Here is a 23,003-nt window from a genome sequence, read left to right on the forward strand (position 1 = left end):
CCTTCAGCACATTTCCTTAACACCAACCCTGATTAAGTCACAGAGGAGGGAGGAGTGGAGGGAGAAAGAAGAATGTCCTCTAAATGGAAGGAGCTGGGAGAGTATCCCCAGCTGTAAAGTAACGAGTGATTTTCCTTTCTGTCCGGTAAATTCCTTCGGAGGGTGATTCTCAAAGAAAGAGTTGAAAAAATTCTTCATAGTCCTGCAGGACCATTTGAATTAGGGTAGAGCCTCTATGGGGTTATTTTGTAGGACCATATTTCTTTGGTGTGTTTTTAAAAACCTAGTCTTACAATATTGATCTCATAGAAGAACAATCTTAAAGCTGAAAGTCTTTAAGAATGATTATGAGAAGAATAAAAAAAGCTGTGAATCCAGCATTTCAGAGCAGGGGCATGAATATCCTTTCATTTGTTCGGCCACCTGTCCGCCGGCACAGTTTATGATGTGTCAGATGCTGGGGATATAGAAATCAGTAAAACATGGTTCTTGCCTTCGTAGAGTTTGTCAGGCTGTGAAAGAAACAAATATTTCATCAAACAAGTAGTTACAGCATAAGTACGGTGGAGGAAGTATGCCTCTGGGGAATCAGAGAAATGCCTGGGTTTGCCTGGAGTGAAAGGTGAGGTAAGGTTTCCCACAGGTTCTTTCAGCTGTACCGTTGAGGGACTAGTGGCTAGATGTCTAGGTGGAGTGGGATGTGGTTTAGTCCAGGCTGAAGGATTAGGGATGCACAAAAAAATAAAAGAGTAGTTTGTGAGTATGATCTTGTTCAGGACTTGATATAGTGATACTTGGAGTATAGAGTGCTCTGGAAGAGTGAGGAGATGAGATTGAAGGTCTTGTGGGCAAGAAGAGAAGGCATCGCTCACTCTTGAAATAAAAACCCACGCACAAGGTACAGAGAGTTACAGTGCATCTACAGATTTCTGGTTCCAAGAATTCCCAGACTTAGCTGTCATTCCCTAGTTCCTCAGGTTCCTACCAGATCTCAGAATTCAAGTTGGGCTCTATTTAGTTTGGCAACCAGTTCAAGCCAGAACTTGGCTGATTTGAAGCAGCAATATATATAGCAAGCTATCCAAGGATGAAAAATAGAGTTGAGTAATAATGATAATGGCTGCCATTTATTGAGCATTTAAGTGCTTGGCTCTTTCTAAGGTACATTACAGAATTACCTTTAATCCTTATAGCAGCACTACCAGACAAGTGGTTTTATCTCCATTTAACAGACCAAGAAACCTTCCAGGCTCTGGGAGGTTAAAGTAAGCTTGCCCAAGGTTACAGAGTCAGTTAACGGTGAAGATGGAATCGAACCCAGGTTGGTTTGTCTGACACCACAGCTCCTCCTTTCCCAGCCCACCATGCTGCCCCTCACAAGGCTGCAGGCTGGCTCCTGGGGCAGATGGAGTGGCAGCTCAGGAATGTAAAATGACCATTTCAGAGGCAGTAAAACTGCTGTTTCATCTTCGATGTTAAAAGGGCAACAAGAAGCAATCCCAGGAGCTGTAGTTAAAGAAGCTTCCCTGCATCTAATGGCATCAAGATTCTTGGTCAGGAACATAACCTCCTAATTGTCTTGGTTTATGGAAAAATCAGATTTCATTACAGGTATTATATTTCAGTTTACAGTTCTCTCAAGGACTGAATAATTTTCCAAATGGCAGTATTTATATTACAAAGTGCACCAGTTATCTCATGAGACATTTGATTTGTATGTAGAGTTAAAATTGGGTTTGATTTGAATACATTATCTGCATTTGGCAGATCATAATGAATGCTTTGCAGCTATTCAGAATGTGGATATGGCCTAAGGGTGAAGAAAACCAAGACTTTTCTCCTGAAATTTTGGCTGGATGCTACACTTTTTGGACAGGAGCACTAAAGAAGTCTTCTTATCTTGTTAGCACAGTTTATCTCTTGTATGTATGTATAGTCTTATTGTTAACAAAATGAAGTTAGATGGGAGAAAAGGGCTTAAGAAATTGTCAAGAAGAATTAATGTATGAAGGCCATGTCTTTTATCTTTTCCTACCAAATTCTTGTCCACTTGGCATATGTATTTCCCTTTTCCTGTTTTGAATGGAGCTGAAAATAACATGGTTGGTTTTGCTTTAAAGGAAAATGACTCATTTTCTTGTGTTCAGCATTTAGTTTCTCAGAGATGTGTTTATCTGTCAAATGGCACGGTATTCAGGATTTCGGTCTCCTTTTCATTTTTATTAGGAAAAATGTTATTTATGACACTATATAGGAATTTCTAACCAGAATATTTTGTACATTAAGGGAAGAAATTATTTGTAAGCATAGGGTCATTTTTTTCTGTGATCGTTTGCAGGGTGTTTCTATAACATGAATTTTCTCATATTAGCTTTACAGAAATCTTGAGTAGTTTCAGCTGAAAACCATTCTAGGTGAAAGAGTTAAAAGAACTTCCCATTTAAAATTTCTATCAATTTATGAATTCACAGTATTTATTTTAAAACTTTTCTTTTTGGTCTTGAATGTACCTTGAAACTGAATATCCTATGTCATTTATTCAGGGTAAAATGAACACTGTCATATAAACTGGCATTTGTTATCTCTGTAAACACCAAGTATGTCCAAGTCCTACCTTATATCCAGGTTATTCAGGAAGCTGATAGATTTTCTCTCTACAAAAGCCATCATTTGTTTGCTTTGGGGTCTTTTAAAAGTAAAGTCAGATGTTTACTGCTTGACTTTGGGTAGGCAAAAAATAAGAAAAACCCAGCTGCCTTTTTAGAAGATGTCAAGTCAAATATAAAGAAATAAAATGTGGTTGAGACTTATGTCTGAGCAAAGATATATTAGGGATCAATGTATAAGCTGAGATTAACATTATAAAACTGAACAGATTACTCTTCACCAAGGAAGTACCCTTTTTCAGAAGGAGGGAGGAATAATCCTTCTGTGTCAGTGGTCTCCAACCCAAGTGCCTATAGGTAAGGCAGGTGAGGGCACCTCTCGTCATCACTAGGCAACACAAGCTCTGTTGCTAGATCTCATTTTTCAGGAGAAGCTAGAAGTCTGAAATTCTGTGTGAACTTTTCCAGTTTTAAATGTTGGCCAAGAATCTTTAACAGTCTTTAAAAAATTTAAAATGCCATGTGATTCAGTATGGTGTCTATCTGTGGGCTGGCAGCTTGTGACTTCTTAAGCATCACCCCCTCCACCCCTTTTAGTAGCTGACTATCGCTTTTGCATAAATTCTAAAGAGGTTCTTTTGTATCCTTGCCTCTACTACCTTCCCCTCCCCTATTGAAATGATAACTTCTTTTTTTCTGAGTAAAGGTAGATTTATTTAGAGCGATACATACTATACAGAGTGTAGGCTATCTCAGAAGGTGAGAGAAAGGCCACGAGATGTGTAGGGGTTGGGTGCTTAGGTTAAAGTAAAGGTAGATACACACTCCACACTAAGAGTGTGGGCTGTCTCCGAAGATGAGGGAGCAAGAGAGGCCTGAAATGATACCATTTAGTGCCTCATGAGAAGTTTAATACCATTAGGAAGTCAGGATTAAACATTTTAATATGCTTTATGCTGTTTTATGCTGCATTGCTATACCATTTTGTATCTAAAGAGACTCATACATGGGTAAGTGATTTATTCAGAATGCAAGATAGACCTATGAATTTTAGTATTAACAGCATGAAGAGTTCGATAATAGGATTTTAGATTCACATTGTAACCAACCTTTAAGAAACCATCACTTGTTGAGTTTTGGTGTAGTATCAAAGAATATCCATTGTTTTAAAAGTATTTTGAAAGTACATAATTAGGAGTTTGTGGCTGTTTTACTAAGGATGAACAAGTAATTTTTTTTTCCTTAATTGATTTAGTAATTGGTTCCTTTAGTGGCACTAGCTCGCATTTAGACCACAGCGGTTCTAGGTGTGGTCTGTGGCCCTAGAGACCCCTGAGACCCTTTTAGGGGCTCTGAGAGCCAGAACTGCCTTCACAGTTAACACTGAGACTTTGTCTTTTTTACTGTTTTGACATTTGTGCTATTGTTCAAAAGCAATAGTGGGTAAAATACTGGCTTCTTAGCACAAATCAAAGTAGTGGCACCAAACTGTACTGAAAATTAGTATTTTATTATCCATTTTTTTGCACTTAAGGGAAAGGAAAGCAGTTTGACTTGAGTGCCCTTGATGAAGCAGTAAAAAATGATGATTAAGTCTAGCCTTTTGTGAATGTGCCATTCAGTGTGACAGAATGAGAAGAACTTGGTGGTCCTGAGGAAGAGCTACCTTGCAGGTGTTTTAGTCAAGCTGAACTAGCTGCCTTCTTCATGGAACACCATTTTTACTTGAGAGAGTGAACTGACCAACAAGCTGGTTGTTCAGACTTGAGTATTTCTCACACCTTTTCTTGAAAATGAATGAAGTGAGCCTGTCACTTGAAGGAAAACAACTGAAGCTGTTTGTTGCCAGTAAAAAAAAAAAATTGAGCTTTTAAGCAAAAATTAGTGTTTTGGGAAACTCTTATCCATCACTGAGTTTGAGACTGTAGATTGGTAGTGAGGCTTGAGATCAAAAAGTTTGAGAATTATTAGAGAACATTAAGAGAGATTGGGAAGGGAGGCTGTTAAGAATGTTTGAAGAGGTGAAAAATAAGCATCCAGAGATTCTGATTTGCTTTCAGAGAAAATCCTTTTATAGGACATAGAAAGAAATACGCTATGGTCTTGGCTGATTTCCTGAGGCCTAAAATCTTTTGTTTCTGGTAACATTTTTAGTTTCTGTTTGGCTGTTACAATAATATTACTTACTCCTTGGTTCCTTAGTGTTAAACTTTGAAGTTTTCTGTGGTCACCTGTGATGTGAGCAAAATTAAGGACAAAATAGGGAATTTTTAATATAGCTAAATTTATTTCATTTATGCTTCTAAGATTGTGGCCTTGTTACATTTTTCTCTGAGAAAATGAGGTGTAGTGATTTTTTCTTCCTTCTCTATGTGTGTTGTCTGAATAGCAATATTGCTTCTCTCATTATCCACCCATTCCCCATTCCTGAGAAATCCTGAAGTTGGGGAACCCATCATCAGGGTTCAGATAGAAGCAGTACAAAGTGGGTTTAAAAAATTTATCTGGAAGTTGGATTTCTTGAAGTCAAATTTCATATCCGCAATGAGCGAGTCATGACCACAGAGATAAAGGGACTCATCCCTTACGTGCTGATGCTCTTGCTTGGGCCGAGGCAACCCTAATTCTTCCAGGCCCTTTCCAGCCATCCTCAGCCCCACAGGTCAAAGTAGCTCTTAATATTTAAGTCACAGCACAGAGTGGGTGGGTAGGCAGAAAGGCTTTATCTCCTTCACACAAACAAATCCGTAATGCAGCATGAGGAGAAGGCTTAGTTGCTCCCTCTTCCCGCCCCCAGTCTTACACCAAGACTCCCTCAAGGAGCTCCCCTTGGAGCACAGCTTAGGTGGCTTGCTCTCAGGCTGTTTAAAAAGGGATTTGGGGCTGGGATGCCTCTGTACTGGATTGAATAATCTAGTTCCAGACTTTCAGTTTGCTGAGGGGGGTGGGAATGTGCCCACTAGATGCTGGCAGGAGGAAATGACCATCTCAGAATGCCCTCTGCAACTTTGCCTGAAGTACATCCTTTTCTCCCAGTTACATCAGCGACTGCCAGGCAGGACCACCATGTGATTGCTTGAATTTACTGTTGTTATTACTTTGCATTCTTTGGCATACAAAGAAGCTTTCCAGCGGTGGCAGTGTATACAGTATGGTGCAGTAGTTGTGTAAAAGAACCATGTTGTAGAAATCGAGGACTGGAAAGTGCATTGATGATACAGTGGAAAGACCACGTTCTGTGGTTAGAGGTGGGTTTGACTCCTATCTCTGTCTGTCTAATAACATGGTTGTTGCTCCAAAAGAAAAAATGCGCACGTTTATTGCTTCTTGAGTTTTAAGCTTTAAGCTTTAGAGAGTTTGCTTTTGGAGAAATGCCAGAAATATTCCTACAGTATTTCTTCTTCTACAAGAAGATAATCTGGGTGCATTTGCGTTTTGGCACTACCCTCCTTCTCTGACGTGGATGACAAGAGGTGATCGCTAAGAGATTTTCTTCAGGAGTCTGTGATTTAGTGTTGTAGGTAACCTTTACTGACTGTTGGCTGTTGTTTCTCTGTATGGATTATTAACCCTATACTCCAGAATAAAATTCTGTGGATATGTAAAAGTTTTATTCCATGGATGGTTATCGAGAAATTGGAGTGAGGTCACTTTAAAGGTAGTTTGCTAATATGATTATTGGATAAGTTGTGAGTTCGTAAATGTTTTTGTTATAACTGGTGTGCTTCTGAGTTACGTGGGCAGGTATCCTAAAAGAAATCTGTATATTCACACTTTTGCTTGCTTGCTCCAAACTTTAATTTGTGGTGGAAGACCTGGGGAGTAGTTCGTTGAGTTTAGGATCAGGAATCTTTGCTGCCTCTGAAAATGCATTGTAACAAGTATTATGGTACATTTTTCACTGTTGGAACTGTATCTAAAGAAGTGGAAGGGTGGGAGATACTTGGTAAGTTTTATCTCTTCTTTGCTTAAAGCCTGAAGCCAGTTCAAATAGAAACACAGATGACTATAGAATGTAAAGTAGACAATGAAGGCCCTATATGAGGAAGAAGCTGTGGATTTATGTAGGAAGAAAATTAGAGCTACCAGGAGAAGTTCATGAGGGAGGTGGCATTTGAGCTGGGCCTGAAATAAATTAGAATGAGACTAGAGGAAATATGTTGGTGGCAGATTATTCACTTTCTACCATTAGCGTGATTATAGATGAAATGCAGTGGGTCTACCTGGTCTTACAGTCCAGACATGTGGAAACCATCAAACCAAAACATATCATCCAGATATATGAAAATAATGTAGAAGGTGGAGTATCAGAAATATCTTAATGTCCTGGGGAATCGAAGCTTTTTAGGGATCAAAATATACCTAATTTTTTTACTTTTAAAAAACTGATCTAGGAATCTAGCAGGTTTGATTCATTTTAGGGAGGTATGTGTGTCTGAACAGGTGGGAGGGGATATTAGGGTTTGGGCAGAGAATTATAAAACTGAAGAACCCACACTAAATGCTACCAACAATTGAGGATCAGAGAGAAGATAAATAATCTCTGAAATTATAATGTTAAAGGTGGGAGAAATGAGACTGAAATCGTAGGGAATTTCAAGGGCGGCTATGAAATAACGTTAGCTTCTAGCAAGTACTGTTATATTGATTTCTCTATTAACATCAGTTTGCTGTTACCTTACCTTGGTGCTTAAAAAAAATTACCTGTCTCTGGATTTGTAAAATGTCTATAAACTTGAAGGAATAAATAGATTATTGAATCGGAACGTAGAATAAATCTTTGATGTCGAAGTACTAAGGATTGTCAGAAGCCCATTGCTAACATTGCTAACATAATCCATTGTGTGTTACAGCCACCTCACAAAGGCTTGCCTGCCTGTCTCTGAATGAGATTAAATGTTGAATTATGAGGTTATTTTGTAATGTTATTCTGTGCTCTTAAAACCGTTTTCCATCACAGCCGCATGTAAAGATTTATTCTGAAACTGAATTTGGTGAGCTCTAGGGTGGTTTTCCTTATATTTTAAAAACAGGGAAAACTTTTGTTAATATTGCTATGAGAGGAAATGTAGTTAGTAACTTTAAGCACTGTAAGCTTTTGGAGGAAGATCCTTTAAAGTAGATGAATGCCTAATAATTATGTAGAGACATTCAGTAACTTAGTAAATTTGAATGAATGTGATCATTGGCCCGCAGTGATTCTGGGATTTGCAAGTCTGTTGAGGATTATGTATAAAATAAAGGGGAACTAAGTACTCCTTATTTTAGAGCCAGCACTGTTTTTTTGCTTGAAAGTTTCTTTGTTACTATTATCTGGAATGTGTAAACTAATGTGTATGGGGCCAACTGTCTTGAGGTTTGGAAGAATGAAACATTTTCTGTAAATTTTGGGGACTGAATTTAAGAAATTAAAATTTGCTATTTGGGAAAATATTCTTAGTATCCATATAAAATCAATTTGCATGTGGAAGTTTCAGATGAGTAAGATGAAACTGAATATGATAATTAGTAAGTGCTATTTCCATATAAACATTACATATGTAACTTCCACTGATATATTTGCTTTTCATACATTCACAATGGTTTCAAGACTGAAAAGATCCAGAGAGGACTATTAGTCTTTCTTTATGTAGATGAGAATTTAGATGTAATAGGTTGAAATGAACCCGTTAGTAGTAGAAGAGCTGGGGGTAAACCCCAGATTCCTTGATATCCAGTGGGTATTGTTTCAATGGGGGTACATTTCAGATACAGTTAGGAGTCCACCTTGATTTTTAAGATTAGAAAATTTGATGGCAGTAACCATTTCCTCTATATCCTTCCTAACCTGAAATTTGCTTTTGAGTTCTTGATTTGTTATTTTCTAGCATTTTAATATCTCTATTTTTATAGATATTTGGAGCCTGAAAGCAGCATTAAATTCTTAATCTCAGTTATTGTCCAGCTTTGAAAACGCTTTGACAAATTTTATCCGCCCCCCTCCCCCCACCTCGTATGCTTTGTGAAAGCTCCAAAGACAGTGTTGGGCTAAGGAAAAAAGGAATGGAAATGAATGGGTTTAGTTGCCAGTGGACAAGTATCTTTTGAAAGTGTCACTGCTATGGTTTTTGGGAAATAAAACCTTTCTTAGTCTTTTCTCACAGTCTGGCTCTAGTCTGTAGTGTGGTGAAGAGTTTTATGAATTACTCCTGGTGAATGTGGGCTGAGGAGAGTGAGAGTGCCTGCCTCTGCTCCCGGACTTCTCAAGGCTGGTGTTATTGCCCAGAACGGAGCCTCCCAGTTTATTTTCTTCTCCCCATTTTCTAGTCAGTCTTCTCTCAGAACTCATGAGTTCGACGTTGCCTTACTCTTAGGGCATTTTATCTTGTCCTGGAACACAGGTGTGTGCCTTGTAAATGAGCAAACTGGGACTTGGTCAAAAAGCTTGATGTTACAGGACCAATGAAAACACATTTTTGGTAATGAAAGTAAGTGAACCCTAGGCTACAAAAATGAAAATGTATTTTATTGGAGGCTAAGTCACACGTGATCAGATGCTATTTTTTGGGAGTGAGAATGAAGTCACTAGTGATATCTCCTTTTTTGGTAGACTTAAGTGTGGCATCATTTGAAAGTTATTCTTGCTTTGGAGTATGATTTGGTATTGGACATTTGCTTATACATATTTCAGTGTCTGAAAGATGCTCCTTATCAAAAGTTGAACAGAAGGTAGAACTTTAATGGATAAAGTACAGTTGAGGGACAACTGGCTCCTACTAGAATCTCTTATTGAAACAATTAGGTTATTTGCCCATATATTGTATGATTTGTGGCAGCTTTAAATCCTAAGCTGGCTTTAAGGTGTGATTAATTTTGAGTTTGTATACCACTTTCATCTGTTAGTAGGAATGATAGAAATTTGATTTCATGTATTTTTGTCATTCTTTAGAAAGCAAAATTCATGGAATTTCCCGTTGATTTACTATTTTAATTTTTCCCCATTTTCTGAGATTCTGTTTATTATTTTTTAAAGTTTTTTTTTAAATTGAAGTATAGTTGATTTACAGTGTTTCAGGTAGACAGCTAAGTGATTCAGTTTTTTATATATATATATATATATATATATATATATATATATATATATATATATGTATTCTTTTTCAGATTATTTTCCATTATAGGTTATTACAAGATACTGAATATAGTTCCCTGTGCTGTACCTATATACAGAACTATGTTGTTTATCTATTTTATATATAGTCTCAAATTCCAAATTTATTGCTTCCTCCCCTTTCCCCTTTGGTAACTAAAAGTTTGTTTTCTATATCTGTAAATCTTTCTGTTTTGTAAATAAGTTGATTTGTGTCTTTTTTTTTTTTAAAGATTCCATGTAAAAGTGGTATCATATGATATTTGTTTTCTCTGTCTGACTTCACTTAGGATGATAATCTCTAGTTCCATCCTCAAGATTGTTGCATATGGCATTGTTTCATTCTTTTTTATGGCTGAGTAATATTCCACCATAATATTCCATATATATACATGCACACATCCATTTATCTGTCGATAGACATTTAGGTTGCTTCCATGTCTTGGCTATTGTAAATAGTGCTGCTATGAACATTGGGGTGCATGTATCTTTTTGAATTAGAGTTTCCTCCAGATATATGGCCAGGAGTGGGATTGCTGGATCATATGGCAACTCTGTTTTTAGTTTTAATATATTGTTGCAGTCAATTTGCTAGTATTTTGTTGAGGATTTTTGCATCTGTGTTCATCAGTGATATTAGCCTGTAATTTTCTTTTTTGTGTGTGGTATCTTTGTCTGATTTTGGTATCAGGGTGATGGTGGCTTCATAGAGTTGAGTTCGGAAGTGTTCCTTTCTCTGCAGTTTTTTGGAATAGTTTCAGAAGGATAGGTGTTAACTCTTTAAATGTTTGGTAGAATTTACCTGTGATGCCATCCTCAGTTTATTTTTAAGAGAATCATTTTTGAAAAAGTTTTCAAAGATGAGGCAGTTGTTTTGGTAACTTAATATAATTGAACTCTTAAAAATCTCTACATTTGATTACATCCTTATATTACAAAATGACTTCCTTAAGTTGACAAAAGTGCCTTAAATGAATGTTACAACATGTTATATTAATTCAAGACTGTTTCTTTGAGGGAAATGGCAAAATCTTAACAGATAACGTGAGTTAATATCTTCTTGTTAGGCAGCCCTTTGAGATTTTTCTAAGCATATTCAACACTCTTTTAAAAGTGGGAGGTGTTATTCTTGTTTTATGAATATGGGCACTGAGGTTTTAATTTGTACAATTATGTGTCACAGTGCCCTTCAAGAACTTAAGACTATTCTCACCTTAAGTCATTTTGGCTTTTGGATTGTTTCTGCCCCATTATATTAAATTCTTAATAGATATGTGCTTCCCAAATATTTTTATTTCATGATATACATGTACATTCAAGAATCTCTTTTGGCGTTTATAGTACAGTGTTTAAAAATTGGCTTTCCATTAGGTGTTGGTTCAAGTACCAGCTCTGCTGCTACTTTTTGTTATATAAATGCTAGAAGCTCCAGTTTCCTCATCTGTAAAGTTGGATTATGATGGCGATTTTGGTTGCAGATGATAAGGTGGTGAGGGAAGGGAATTGCAGGGTTGACTTGTGATCTTTTCAGGGGGGAAAATCAAAGATAATATAAAAAACATTGTTGCCTCAGTACATTTTTTGTATACTACTGTCAGAAATCACCAAATCAGAACTATCGTTTTTTTTTTTTCTTAAAACAAAGGATCTGTACATGTGGTTATTCATGTTTTGTTTTGTTTTTAAAGGTTACGGGAAGTTTCAGAGAAACTGAACAAGTACAATTTAAACAGGTAAGGGTTTTAAGATGTTTTAAGTTTCCTGCAAAGAATGATTTTTCTTTAATTAGGCAAAAATCCCCTTTTTTAGGCAGTAGCTCTTAATATTTTAATCTATCAACTTTTTATGAATTGGGTTCATTTGAATTATAGTTTGTGTTCATACTGATTTTTAAAAACTCTGGCATAACGAGAAACTATAATGACTACATAGATATCATAATTACTATCTTTCAATTGTTGCTTTAAAATACGTAAGTATTAGTTTTTAAAAGCACGTTTTACCAGCAGTTTTTGTTGTTGTTATTGTTAATTGGATTTTAAAGGAAAACCTGAGATGTATTTGCTACTTAAAAAATAATTTTATTTGCATACTTTTTTTCTTTTCTAGCCATCCCCCTTTGAATGTATTGGAACAGGCTACTATTAAACAGTGTGTGGTGGGACCAAATCATGCTGCCTTTCTTCTTGAGGTAAATTGTTTACGCTAAGGTAGAGAAATGAAGATGAACATTAAAGTACAGCTGTACCTCATCATGTGTCTTTCTTTTTAACCATGGAAGCAATTTCTTGCAAGAGTTATTTCAGCGATCACCTAGTTTCATTTCTGTAGTATATAAATTCTCTGGCCCACAGAAAGCTTAAATGATTTACTAGAGCTTGAAACTCGTTAGTAAGAGAATAGAGAAGTTCCTGATATCCAGTCATTTCCTTGCTCTGAATTCTGTTACATTGAGATATTTTAAATTATTTGTACTGGTTTCTTGACAACGTATATAAAATATACTTCCCCAGCTGAGGTGAGTGCCTTCTGGAAGGGAGCTTATTTGTTGCTTTCTGAATTGGCAGTGATAGGTTCATAATCTGTTGAATAAATTCAAATTTTAATACACATTTTTACTTTGGAAATATCTTGTATTTTCTTTGCTTCCAGGATGGTAGAGTTTGCAGGATCGGTTTTTCAGTACAACCAGACCGATTGGAATTGGGTAAACCTGACAATAATGATGGGTAAGACAGTATGTCCTTTCTGTTTAATAACTAGCTCTTAGAGGTATTATATTAAATGTGTGTTTTGATTTTTGGGAACCCTCAAGTTAAAAAAAAAAAGCAATGTAGAAAATGAGATGCTTAAAATAGAGTGAAATGGTTACTTTGTAGTTTGATTTTAATTTTTATGCAGGTAGTGATTTGTAGCTAAAATATTCACATTAAAAGTAGCAGAGGAAACGGTGGTCATTTCACAGAAATAGGTTACCAGGAGAATGATATGTATTTGGTAGATCCCAAGTCTTATCTGCTCTTTGAGTGAACTGACTTTTCAGATCATGTTTTTCCCCTATTAATATTCCCAAATTAAGTAACTCTATTTGAAAATGACAGTCTTTAAAATTTCGTCTTTATTAACGATGACTTATAAAAATGGTTTTTAGATAATATATGATGACTTTGAATTGACTGCTTCTAAGGAATGTATGATTACTTTTAAAAATCTAAGAAACAATTCATTTGCAGCTAAACCATGAAAACCATTTCAAACAGAAACTAGATTATTATGAGGCTACAAATTGTTGGGTTTACTCTTTTAATTAAAGTATACATTTCAGTAGGAGTCGTCAGAGAATTGTTAAGCTGGCTTTTTTCCACAGTGAGTCCCAGAGTGGTGAGGCCTGGAATTCTAGGCTTGTTCCTAGGTGATTTGGGACTGTTCTGTGATATTTCCACCTCTCATTTTTTCCCAGGTCAAAGTTGAATAGCAACTCGGGGGCAGGGAGGACATCAAGGCCTGGTAGGACAAGTGACTCCCCGTGGTTTCTCTCGGGTTCTGAGACTCTGGGCAGGCTGGCAGGCAACACCCTGGGGTAAGTTGTGGCCAGATGATGGCATCCTCTGGTTTGGGTTGTTGCTCTGTGAGTGCTGTCCCTGTGAGTGGCCGTTTCAGTGTTGTCTAGCGATGGAATGAGGAAACTGCTGAACCCTGGGCGGTTCGTGTTGCTCATGGTGAGCCACCATGATAGAAAGCCCATCAGGCTCATTTCAGTTACCCTAGGTTTTTGAAACGTTTTTAAAATGTGTAATGGTTATATGTGTTTATCATATTATTTATGTTATTTAAAAATTTTCAGTGCTATTGTCTTTGGTCTTATTTATGACTAATTCTTGGGTAAAAAAAATATAGCATTTATTTCTGATGTTTAAATCTGGCAGCTCTTTCTGAATTAATTTAGTGAGGCTTGAAACTATCCTGGAACTAAAGCTTACAGCCTTTAATAGTTATTTTTACTTTTTAAATTATTGTGGTATAATTGACATGTAACATTATATTAATTTCAAGTGTACAGCACAACAGTTTGATATTTGTATATACACTGGACCCTTGAATAGTGCAGGGATTAGGGGCACTGATCCCCCTCACAGTCAAAAATCTACTTGTAACTTTTGACTCTCCAAAAGCTTAACTGCTAATAGCCCTCTGGAAGCCTTACAGGTGACATACAGTTGATTAGTACATATTTTGTATATTATATATATTATATACTGTATTCTTAAAGTAAGCTAGAGAAAACAAAATGTTATTAAGAAAATCATGAAGAGACAATACATTTACACTGTACTGTGTTTATTGATACTGTAAGTTTACATCATCTGTTTACAAGATGAATTGCCTGTCATTACCTACAGCAGTATTGTCCTGTATGATACAGAACTGTAGATGTTATACGTATAACTAACACTAGACAGCAAAAATGAAAAGATAACGTGGAAAAGAAATTTATATTTATTTAGAGGTAATAGTGATTTATGCATTAATAGCAAAGAAGCAGCAATAAGATTATTTCGCGGTAGCCTAACCTGTACATTAATGAGTGAATTGTTATTAAAATTTTATGGCATGCAGTGTTATAGTCATATTCATAATACAGTATTAGAAACATTGTTACATTAAAAAAACACCTGTGGTGATAGGCTGATATGCAGTTCTCTAGTTGAGAGACTGCATACTATATGGCAATGTACTTCTGTGAAAGCAGAGTGTTAAAACAGTAAGGAATTGTTTTAATTTAATTAATAATGCATAGTTATTATGCATTATTAATTTCATATTACATATCAGTCACTTTATGCCTAGGTAAGCATGGAGTAGTATCTACAAATATTTTATGCATTCATGACATACCTAATTTTTTCTTAAATTCTTTTAATACTTCTAGGCTATGGGGTTTGTCTGTGAGTTTTTTTCACATTACTGCAAATCTCCAAAAAAATTTCCAATATATATGTATTGAAAAAATTTGTATGTAAGTGGATCCACATAGTTCAAGTCTGTGTTGTTCAAGACTCAACTGTATTGTGAAATGATCACCACAGTAAACTTAGTTAGCATTCATCACCATACATAGTTACAAAGTTTTTTCCTTGTGATGAGGACTTTTAAGATCAATTCTCTTACCAACTTCAAATATGTGAATAGTATTAACTATAGTCATCATGCTGTACATTATATCTCCATGACTTACTTATTTTATAACTGGAAGTTTGTAACTTATTTTCACTTTTAAAATCATTTGTAAAATTTTTACTTTTTAAACTACTCTTCTTCCATTTTGTCTAGAGTTGATATGCTGTCAAACTAAATAAATCATATACACATTCCAAGCCAGATGATTTTATTCATTTTATATCTTGATTCTTACTGGTGGTGGTTACCTCTGATCACTTAGTTAAGGTGATGTTTGCCAGGCTTCTCAACTATAAAGTTACCATTTTCCCCTTTGTAATTAATACGTATTTTGTGGGGAGATGCTTCATGAGTATGTAAATTTCCTGTTCACCATACTTTTGCTCATTGATTTTAGCATCCATTGATGATTCTTCGCTTTAATTATTACTGTGGTATTGGACAAATAGTGATTTGTTTAAACATTTCATTATTTGTTTTGTACTCATTAACTGAAATTCGACTGTAAGGAAGAACTTTCCCTCCTCACCCTTTTTTTTATCTATTCTGTTTCTATTGAGTTACTTATATCATTATGTTGCTCACTGAAAAAGAACAGTGGAATTTTGTGACTTTGCTAATAAAATATGCAAGAAATATAATAATAAAGCAGTACATTTTAGCTTGAATAAAACTTCAGTAGACCTCCTCCAAAGAAGATCAGGGCTAACTTGAAAACTTTAAAATGCAGGGAGAATCATTAGTTTTTGGGTCCCCCTTACACATCCTTCCTCATACTACTTTTTGAACCATGTTTTTCTGTCTCCCTTTTACCCTCCCTCCCTCCACACACATGCACCCCAAAACAGATTCTGTGTGAGCTTTCTTTAGCATTGGGTTCATGAATTGCAATTTTGAAAAATGTCACAGTTCCCACTGGCTAAGCCATTTGTTAACCTTTGTTTGGTCTTGCAGATCTCCACAGACTAAGCAGTTGAAAGCTGATTGTTTCTTTTGGCCTTTATGAAAATTTTTCTCTGTTTGATGGTGAAATTGTGATCACTTATTCTGTAAATTAAGAAATTTAGACTCAAAAATGTAATCCTTTATAATTTTTTCCCTTGTATAGTTTTTCTCCCTATTTCTGTGTTTACAGTAAATTTTAAAGAAATTTGCAATTTATTACATGTAATAGAGAATCTAGGACAGACAGATCTTGAATCCCCAAAGGGGATGCTTGTCTGCAAATTTACCAAATGCAGTTGTATATGAAAGAGACTGTCTCCACAGAGCTTGGCCCCCACCCCTTCCTTCAGAGTCCTGGCTGGCTCCCTTTGGGTTCAGAGAGGTGATGTCCATCAGGGAGAGAGTGGCCTCTGTATTTGAGAGCTGCATTTGAAAGATTTTGGATAATTGGAACTGTTCTTTTCCATCAACGTATATAATTGACAATTGACCATTTATTTCGGCTGGTCATTCTTAGGAATACGTGGCAGTCACAATTTAAGGGACCTTTAATATTTTCCCCTTTGGTGTTCTCACCAGTTGGCAGGTTGATGTGCTAAAGGTTTCTAGCTGCTGCTGTTTTTTTCCCTTTCATAATTACTCAGATTTATCCTGGGAGGTATTTCAAAAATCTCTTGGATATTTTTGTTAAACTCATTTCAGACTAGGTGAAGGGCAAGAACCACCAGCTTTATTTGGAGAGGAGAGAGAGTTTGTGTTTAATAAGATGTTTAAAATGGAGATACTAGTATCTAAAATCTCTTTATTCAGTTGTTTGTTACCACTGGCCATAATAGGTGGTAAGTATCAGGTGCCTTGCATTGGTTTGCGCTTCCATGTTTGCTTTGGAGTTTAATTTGAGCTAATAGTACAGGATTTGGAATGTAATAGCCAAACAGTTCATTGTAATTGTAAACAGCTGAAGCTGGCAAGGTGGGTAAGATAGTAGATCATAGGGCTCTGATAAACTAAGTGGATGCCCCATTTTTAAAGGAGGCAGCTCATCAGCTGATATTACCATAGGAAAATATAGGGCCGTTGTTGCCAAATGCAAACTCCATTCCACCCCCTTTTATCTGAAGAAAAGCTGCAAATCTGGGTTTTTCATGTGAAATCTCCTGAGTTAAATGTTGAAACTAATCAGTATTTCCAAGGAAATAAATATACACAGATACCAGTCATACATACGTGGTGTGTTTGTATGCACGTGTATATATATTCCTTTAAATAAACTTTGTATTTTAGAACAAAGTTTTAGGGTGACAGAAAAATGACAAAGATAGTACTGAGAATTCTTACATACTTCATACCCAGTTTTCACTAGTAACATGTAACAGCACACTTTTTACAATTACTGTATATTGATACGTTAGTATCAACTGAAGGCCGTAGGTTATTCACATTCCCTTTGTTTTTCCCCTTAATGTCCTTTTTCTGTTCCAGGATCCCATCCAGGGCACCACAGTGCATTTAGTCAGCATTTCTCCTCCGTCTCGTCTTGACTCTGACAGTTTATCAGGCGTTTCTTATTTTTAATGCTGTACATATTTTTTAACCAACCAGCCACATGGACAAGACTTGATCCATGAGCTTTAAGTTTGCAAGCTGTGGGCTAGTTCTATACTAGAGGTGATTTTCTTAGGTGATTTGAGTCACTTTGTGTATCTTGAGTATTATTTAATTGGGTTAAATTGTAGTATTATTTTGATGAGCAAAGTATAGATAGTAGAAACTGGTTTTTCCATTATTTTTGAGGTTAATGTTAAACATTACATAGCTCACTGTAATTACAAATAAAAAGAGGATTTCAGTACTGTCTTCGGTGACCACTGATAGACCTCTGTTAGTGTGTACTTAGTCTAACACATTGCTTTCTCTAGATAGCATGCTGGTTAGAGGAATGTTCAGGAGCAATTGAGGTAGGGAGGCTGGTAGGTTCTTTGGATTCTGATAGAAGAAACCGTGTACAGTGGGTGTGGGTGGGAAAACGTGTTGTCCATGGTCACTGGTCAGGTTTGTAGGCAAGCCAGAGATACTTTGACCTTTGTCCTTCAGCTAACCTCAGTTGAGGGTTTGTGTGGCAGAGATTGCAGAGTGGCAGCAGGTAGTGTTTTATGGATTAATCTGTCAGTGCTTAAGGAAAAGAATTTGAATGTTTTAGATACACAGATATTCTTTACTTTCCCTGTTATCTTGACTTTACTTATAAGTAACCTATCTACCCCTCGTGGAGATTTGAGTTTGTGATACCTGTAGCATCTACCAGGAATATGTGTACTTGGATAGTATATCTGATCAGGTTTCTAGCATTATTTGCCTGGGCTTGGGGGGATGGTATGCATTTCTTGGTGGAAATATCAAGTCATTCCTTACATTTATGTTGGCAGTGCAATTTATTGTCCAAACTGGGACATTTTGGAGTGAAATTGATTAGGCTCAGATAATAGGCTTACACCAACATTATCTCAGGCAAAGTGGGACGTGTAGTCACCCTAAATATATTTTTTAAAGACTCTTTAGTTCCTCCTGTTTTCAAGTTGAAATAATATATTCAGCTTTTTGACTGTTCAAAACTTTTGAAAAAGTAGTTCCTACTGACTTAATAGTTTCTTATAAGTTGTCAAAATTAACTAGAAATGCTGATTTTCTGTTAGATTTGAATACCTATTTGTATGTTTCATTGATCCTACAATATTTTCTGTTGCGTAATTGTCACAGTGCATATAACTTGAAAAGAAAACATGTCTGTATGATAGAATTTTGTTTTCTTTGATAACACATGACTTTATTTTTTAAAAATCATGGCACAAACATATGACAAGAAATTTACTATCTTAACTATTTTTAACTGCACATTTTAGTAGTGTTAAGTATATTCATACTGTTGTGAAAGAGATCTCCAGAACTTCTTCATCTTGTAAAAATGAAACTTCATGTCTATTAAATAGCTCCCTTTACCTCTCTCCCTAACCCCTGGCAGCTACCATTTTACTTTCTGTTTCTAGGAATTTGACTACTTAGGTACTGTGTATATTTGGAATCATATGGTATTTGCCTTTTTGTGACTGGCTTATTTCATTTAGCATACTACTGTCTTCAAGGTTCATCTGTGTTGTAGCATGTGTCAGGATTTCTTTCCTTTTTAAGGCTGAATAATATTATAATGTATGTATATGCCATATTTCATTTATCCATTGCATTTATCCCTTTGATGGATATTTGGTTGCTTCCACCCCTTGGCACTTGTGAATAGTGCTGCCATGAACATGAGTATGTAAATATCTCTCTGATATTCTGCTTTCAATTTTGGATATATACCTAGATGTATGATTGCTGAGTTATATATGGTGGTTCTGATTTCAATTTTTGAGAAATGTTCATACTTTTTTTCATAGCACTTTACAATTTTACAATCCTACCAATGGTGCATGAGGATTCTAATTTCTGTACATCCTTACCAACACTTGTAATTTTCTATTTTTTTGATGGGAGCCATTCCTCATGAGTGTGAGGTAATATGTAATCATGGTTTTGATTTGCATTTCTCTCATGATTAGTGATGTTGAACATCTTTTCATATGCTTATTTGGCCATTTGTGTATTATCTTCAGAGAAATGTCTGTTCATATTCTTTGCCCATTTTAAAATCAAGTTATCTGATTTTTTTGTTGTTGAAATAGGAGCTGTATATATCTGGATATTAACCTCTTATTAGATATATATATATGATTTACAAATGTTTTCTTATATTCTTCTGTAGGTTACCTCCTCACTCTGTTGATTATGTCCTTTGAGACACAAAATCCATTGGGATTTTGACAGGGATTGTGATGAATCTGTAGATTGCTTTGAGCAGTATGGACATCTTAACAATATTCAATACTAAGTCTTCCAACCCACAAACACGGGTGTCTTTCCATTAATTTATGTCTTTAAACTTTATATTTTACTTTTTGTGTTACAGAATATTGATAGCTACATCTGATATGTCTTTCATGCAGAGGCATGCATTTTATAGTTATGACTAGAAATACTTAGTATGTGGCTCTTTTTAAAAATTGTTTTGAAAGATGCAAAAGTGTGATATTTATCTTTCTAAAAAGTGAGTTTATACTTAAGCATTTAAAAATTAGAACAGTATTATGTTAAAGCTCAGTTCTGTTAACCGTGTTCTATCACAATACTACTCTAACATATGTCAGGTAGAAAAATAGCTTTATTGCAGCCTAAGAGAATGAAAATGAGACCCAAAGCGATCTTTTAGAATGATTGTTTAAAATGCTAATTATATAAATTCTCCAATATTTAGGAGTCGCTGGAGTTCTGGAGTGGGTGGAAGTGGAGGAGGGTCCTCTGGACGGTCATCAGCTGGAGCTCGAGATTCCCGCCGACAGACTCGAGTAATTCGGACGGGACGGGATCGAGGGTCTGGGCTTCTGGGCAGCCAGCCCCAGCCAGTTATTCCAGCGTCTGTAATTCCAGAGGAGCTGATTTCACAGGTATGGATCTTAGAGGACACTCAGTGTAAGACAGCAGGACAAAATGAGGTTTAGATGTAGTGGACTGTAGTGGTGACTCACGAATTGTGAAAACTGCTTTTTTGTATTGATCCTAGAAAGCTGATTTTGATAAAGAAGTTATGGAAAGAAAATAAGCATAGCACTCACCTTTATGTTTAATTTCAGGCCCAAGTTGTTTTACAAGGCAAATCCAGAAGTGTCATTATTCGAGAACTTCAGCGAACAAATCTCGATGTAAACCTTGCTGTAAATAATTTACTTAGCCGGGATGATGAAGATGGAGATGATGGGGATGATACAGCCAGTGAATCTTATTTGCCTGGAGGTTTGTGGGTCACAGTCATGGTTTTCTCAGCTCTGAAGGGAGAGATTTTTCTGACTGGGGAGTGGAATTTTAAAGTGCAATGGATTTTCTGACAGTTCTTTCCACGGTGGTAGATATTTCTCACTGTAGTGTTTGATTTGATTGTAAAATTCTTTTTAAGGGCAAATGAGGGAGAGTTTTTGTTCAGTGGACTTGTGTTTGGTCCCAGTAAAGAGCATGTGAATGGCTTTATCACTGGCTGACAGATGACTCTGGGATGTTGTATTTCGATCCCCTTATTACTGAATATATAAGAATTGAACTGCATTTTGATTTTGACTCCATTATCTCTGTGATGCACAAGAATCTTAAATAGGGATTTTTTTGGGTATAGTAGGATTATAGTAGGTAGCCCAAGCAACAGTCATTCAATTGATGTTACTTAAAATCTATATTAATAATGTTAATTTTATTTCTGGGTAGTTACTGCTTTTCTCCTCAGGTTATGTTGGTAGTCAGTCCTTGGTTTTAATGTTTTACTTTTCAGGGAATTTTTTAGTGGTCTATAGATTTTTTTCTCTATATCTACTTCATTTATATTTGTTTCTGCTTATAGAGGATCTTATGTCTCTTCTTGATGCTGACATTCATTCTGCCCACCCAAGTGTCATTATCGATGCAGACGCCATGTTTTCTGAAGACATTAGCTATTTTGGTTACCCTTCTTTCCGTCGTTCGTCACTCTCCAGGCTAGGCTCATCTCGAGGTAATTTTGCATTTATTTCTTTGTGATTATTGGTTGGCTGTACAGAGAGATAGTGGTAGAATTCAGTGTATTTGAACTTGTAATATTACAGTAGAAGAAATCATTACTTATTAGTGTTTTTGGATGCATTGGCATTAAAATAGTTCTTTTGATTTTGAAGAGCCACAATAGTACTTTAGAGATAATCTTAACTATGTTGTGGAATACATGTAAAGGGTTATGCCTTACCTAACTATATGTTTAATTAGGAACATGGATTCTGAACTAAAAGCAGAACTCTACTTTATAGTGACATGCAGCATTCAGAAAACAAGCCTCTTTAGTTTATTTGATTAAAATAAAGTGATTATTTCATTCACTTAAAATCCTTGTTAGATGGAAGAGTGAAACAGATTATTAGAATAGGATTGATCAGTAATGAATATATAGAAATGTTTAGCTTATTAAAATGGTATTTTCAGAAGTTTGAAATCTTTAAAAGTTATAGTACATAGTAGAGGTTAGAAAGAAAGTTTTGAAATCAAACAAATAGGAGCCTTCCTCTGTATATGTTGATATAGATTTAACTTGCATTTTAACTTTTTTAAGCCAATATTTTTACTTTCCAGAATATAAAACTGCTTGATTCAAACAACAGGCAAGAATCAGCTATATTATTTACTATCATTTATAAACTGAAAGAGATGCGATGTTATATTAAGACCTTGCTACGAATACTTAGCACTTAAAAGCAGTTTTAAAATAACAGACCCACGATGATCTTTTAATATATTGAACCTATTGTGTAATAGCTTAAAATCTTAAAAGCATATTTTACTGCTTTCTATTCAAGTATTACATTTCAAATATTCAATATCTTTAACACAAATAACTCCTAAATTTCTCCCTTTTGCTTTTCTTTAGGTCATTCTATGTGGGCATCACTTTTAGTTTGAACCACATGAAATTGCTGGTACTTGATCATGTTTGACCTGCATGGATGGCAATTTTATATGGTTCAACTTAATATTGTTTTTAATCCTTACTATCCCCATATTGGAAAGTTTATTTTGGCTGCCTATTTAAAGAAGTAATGTGTGAGCAAACTGGGGAGAAAAACCACTGGTTTTAAAAAGTTTGTAGGCCAGTGTCTTGCAGGGGAAGCATTTTTATAAAATAATCTTTCTATAAAGTTTTTTTTAAAAAAACCATATCTGATTTCTCAAAAATTTTAAAATAAGACATTCATAAAAGTGCAACCTATAAAATTACTCTAAACAAGGGCTTGGATCATCACAGGTTTATAGTCAATGGATTAATATTTTGCCCCTTTCAAGTTTTTTTGCTTTATGTGTAGACTCTTTAACAAATACTCTTTTTTTTTGGTTTATGTATGCATCTAACATGTTGAACTTCTAAGTTGTCGTCTTTTCTAATAGATAAATAAAAAAAGTTATGTTAAGCATTTTTAATGAGAGCCCAAAATTTAAAACTCCATTAAAAAATCCAGAATCCACTTTAAAATAAAGCAGTTCTG

At 35.5% G+C, this 23,003-nt stretch overlaps 1 protein-coding gene across 8 annotated transcripts in view; it reads left to right on the top strand.

Moving 5' to 3' along the window:
• UBR5 (ubiquitin protein ligase E3 component n-recognin 5) overlaps positions 1 to 23,003 on the top strand; it is a 123,937-nt gene that overhangs the window by 23,565 nt on the left and 77,369 nt on the right. For all 8 annotated transcript variants that reach the window (XM_032467730.1, XM_032467732.1, XM_032467728.1 and 5 more), the window contains exons 2-8: positions 11,424 to 11,468; positions 11,845 to 11,926; positions 12,388 to 12,464; positions 13,196 to 13,315; positions 20,207 to 20,396; positions 20,583 to 20,742; positions 21,338 to 21,487. In XM_032467730.1, coding sequence (XP_032323621.1) covers positions 11,424 to 11,468; positions 11,845 to 11,926; positions 12,388 to 12,464; positions 13,196 to 13,315; positions 20,207 to 20,396; positions 20,583 to 20,742; positions 21,338 to 21,487 — 824 coding nt within the window. The remainder of the gene's footprint in view (positions 1 to 11,423; positions 11,469 to 11,844; positions 11,927 to 12,387; positions 12,465 to 13,195; positions 13,316 to 20,206; positions 20,397 to 20,582; positions 20,743 to 21,337; positions 21,488 to 23,003) is intronic.

Source organism: Camelus ferus, chromosome 25 (genome assembly GCF_009834535.1).
Source record: "Camelus ferus isolate YT-003-E chromosome 25, BCGSAC_Cfer_1.0, whole genome shotgun sequence".
NCBI lineage: Eukaryota > Metazoa > Chordata > Mammalia > Artiodactyla > Camelidae > Camelus > Camelus ferus.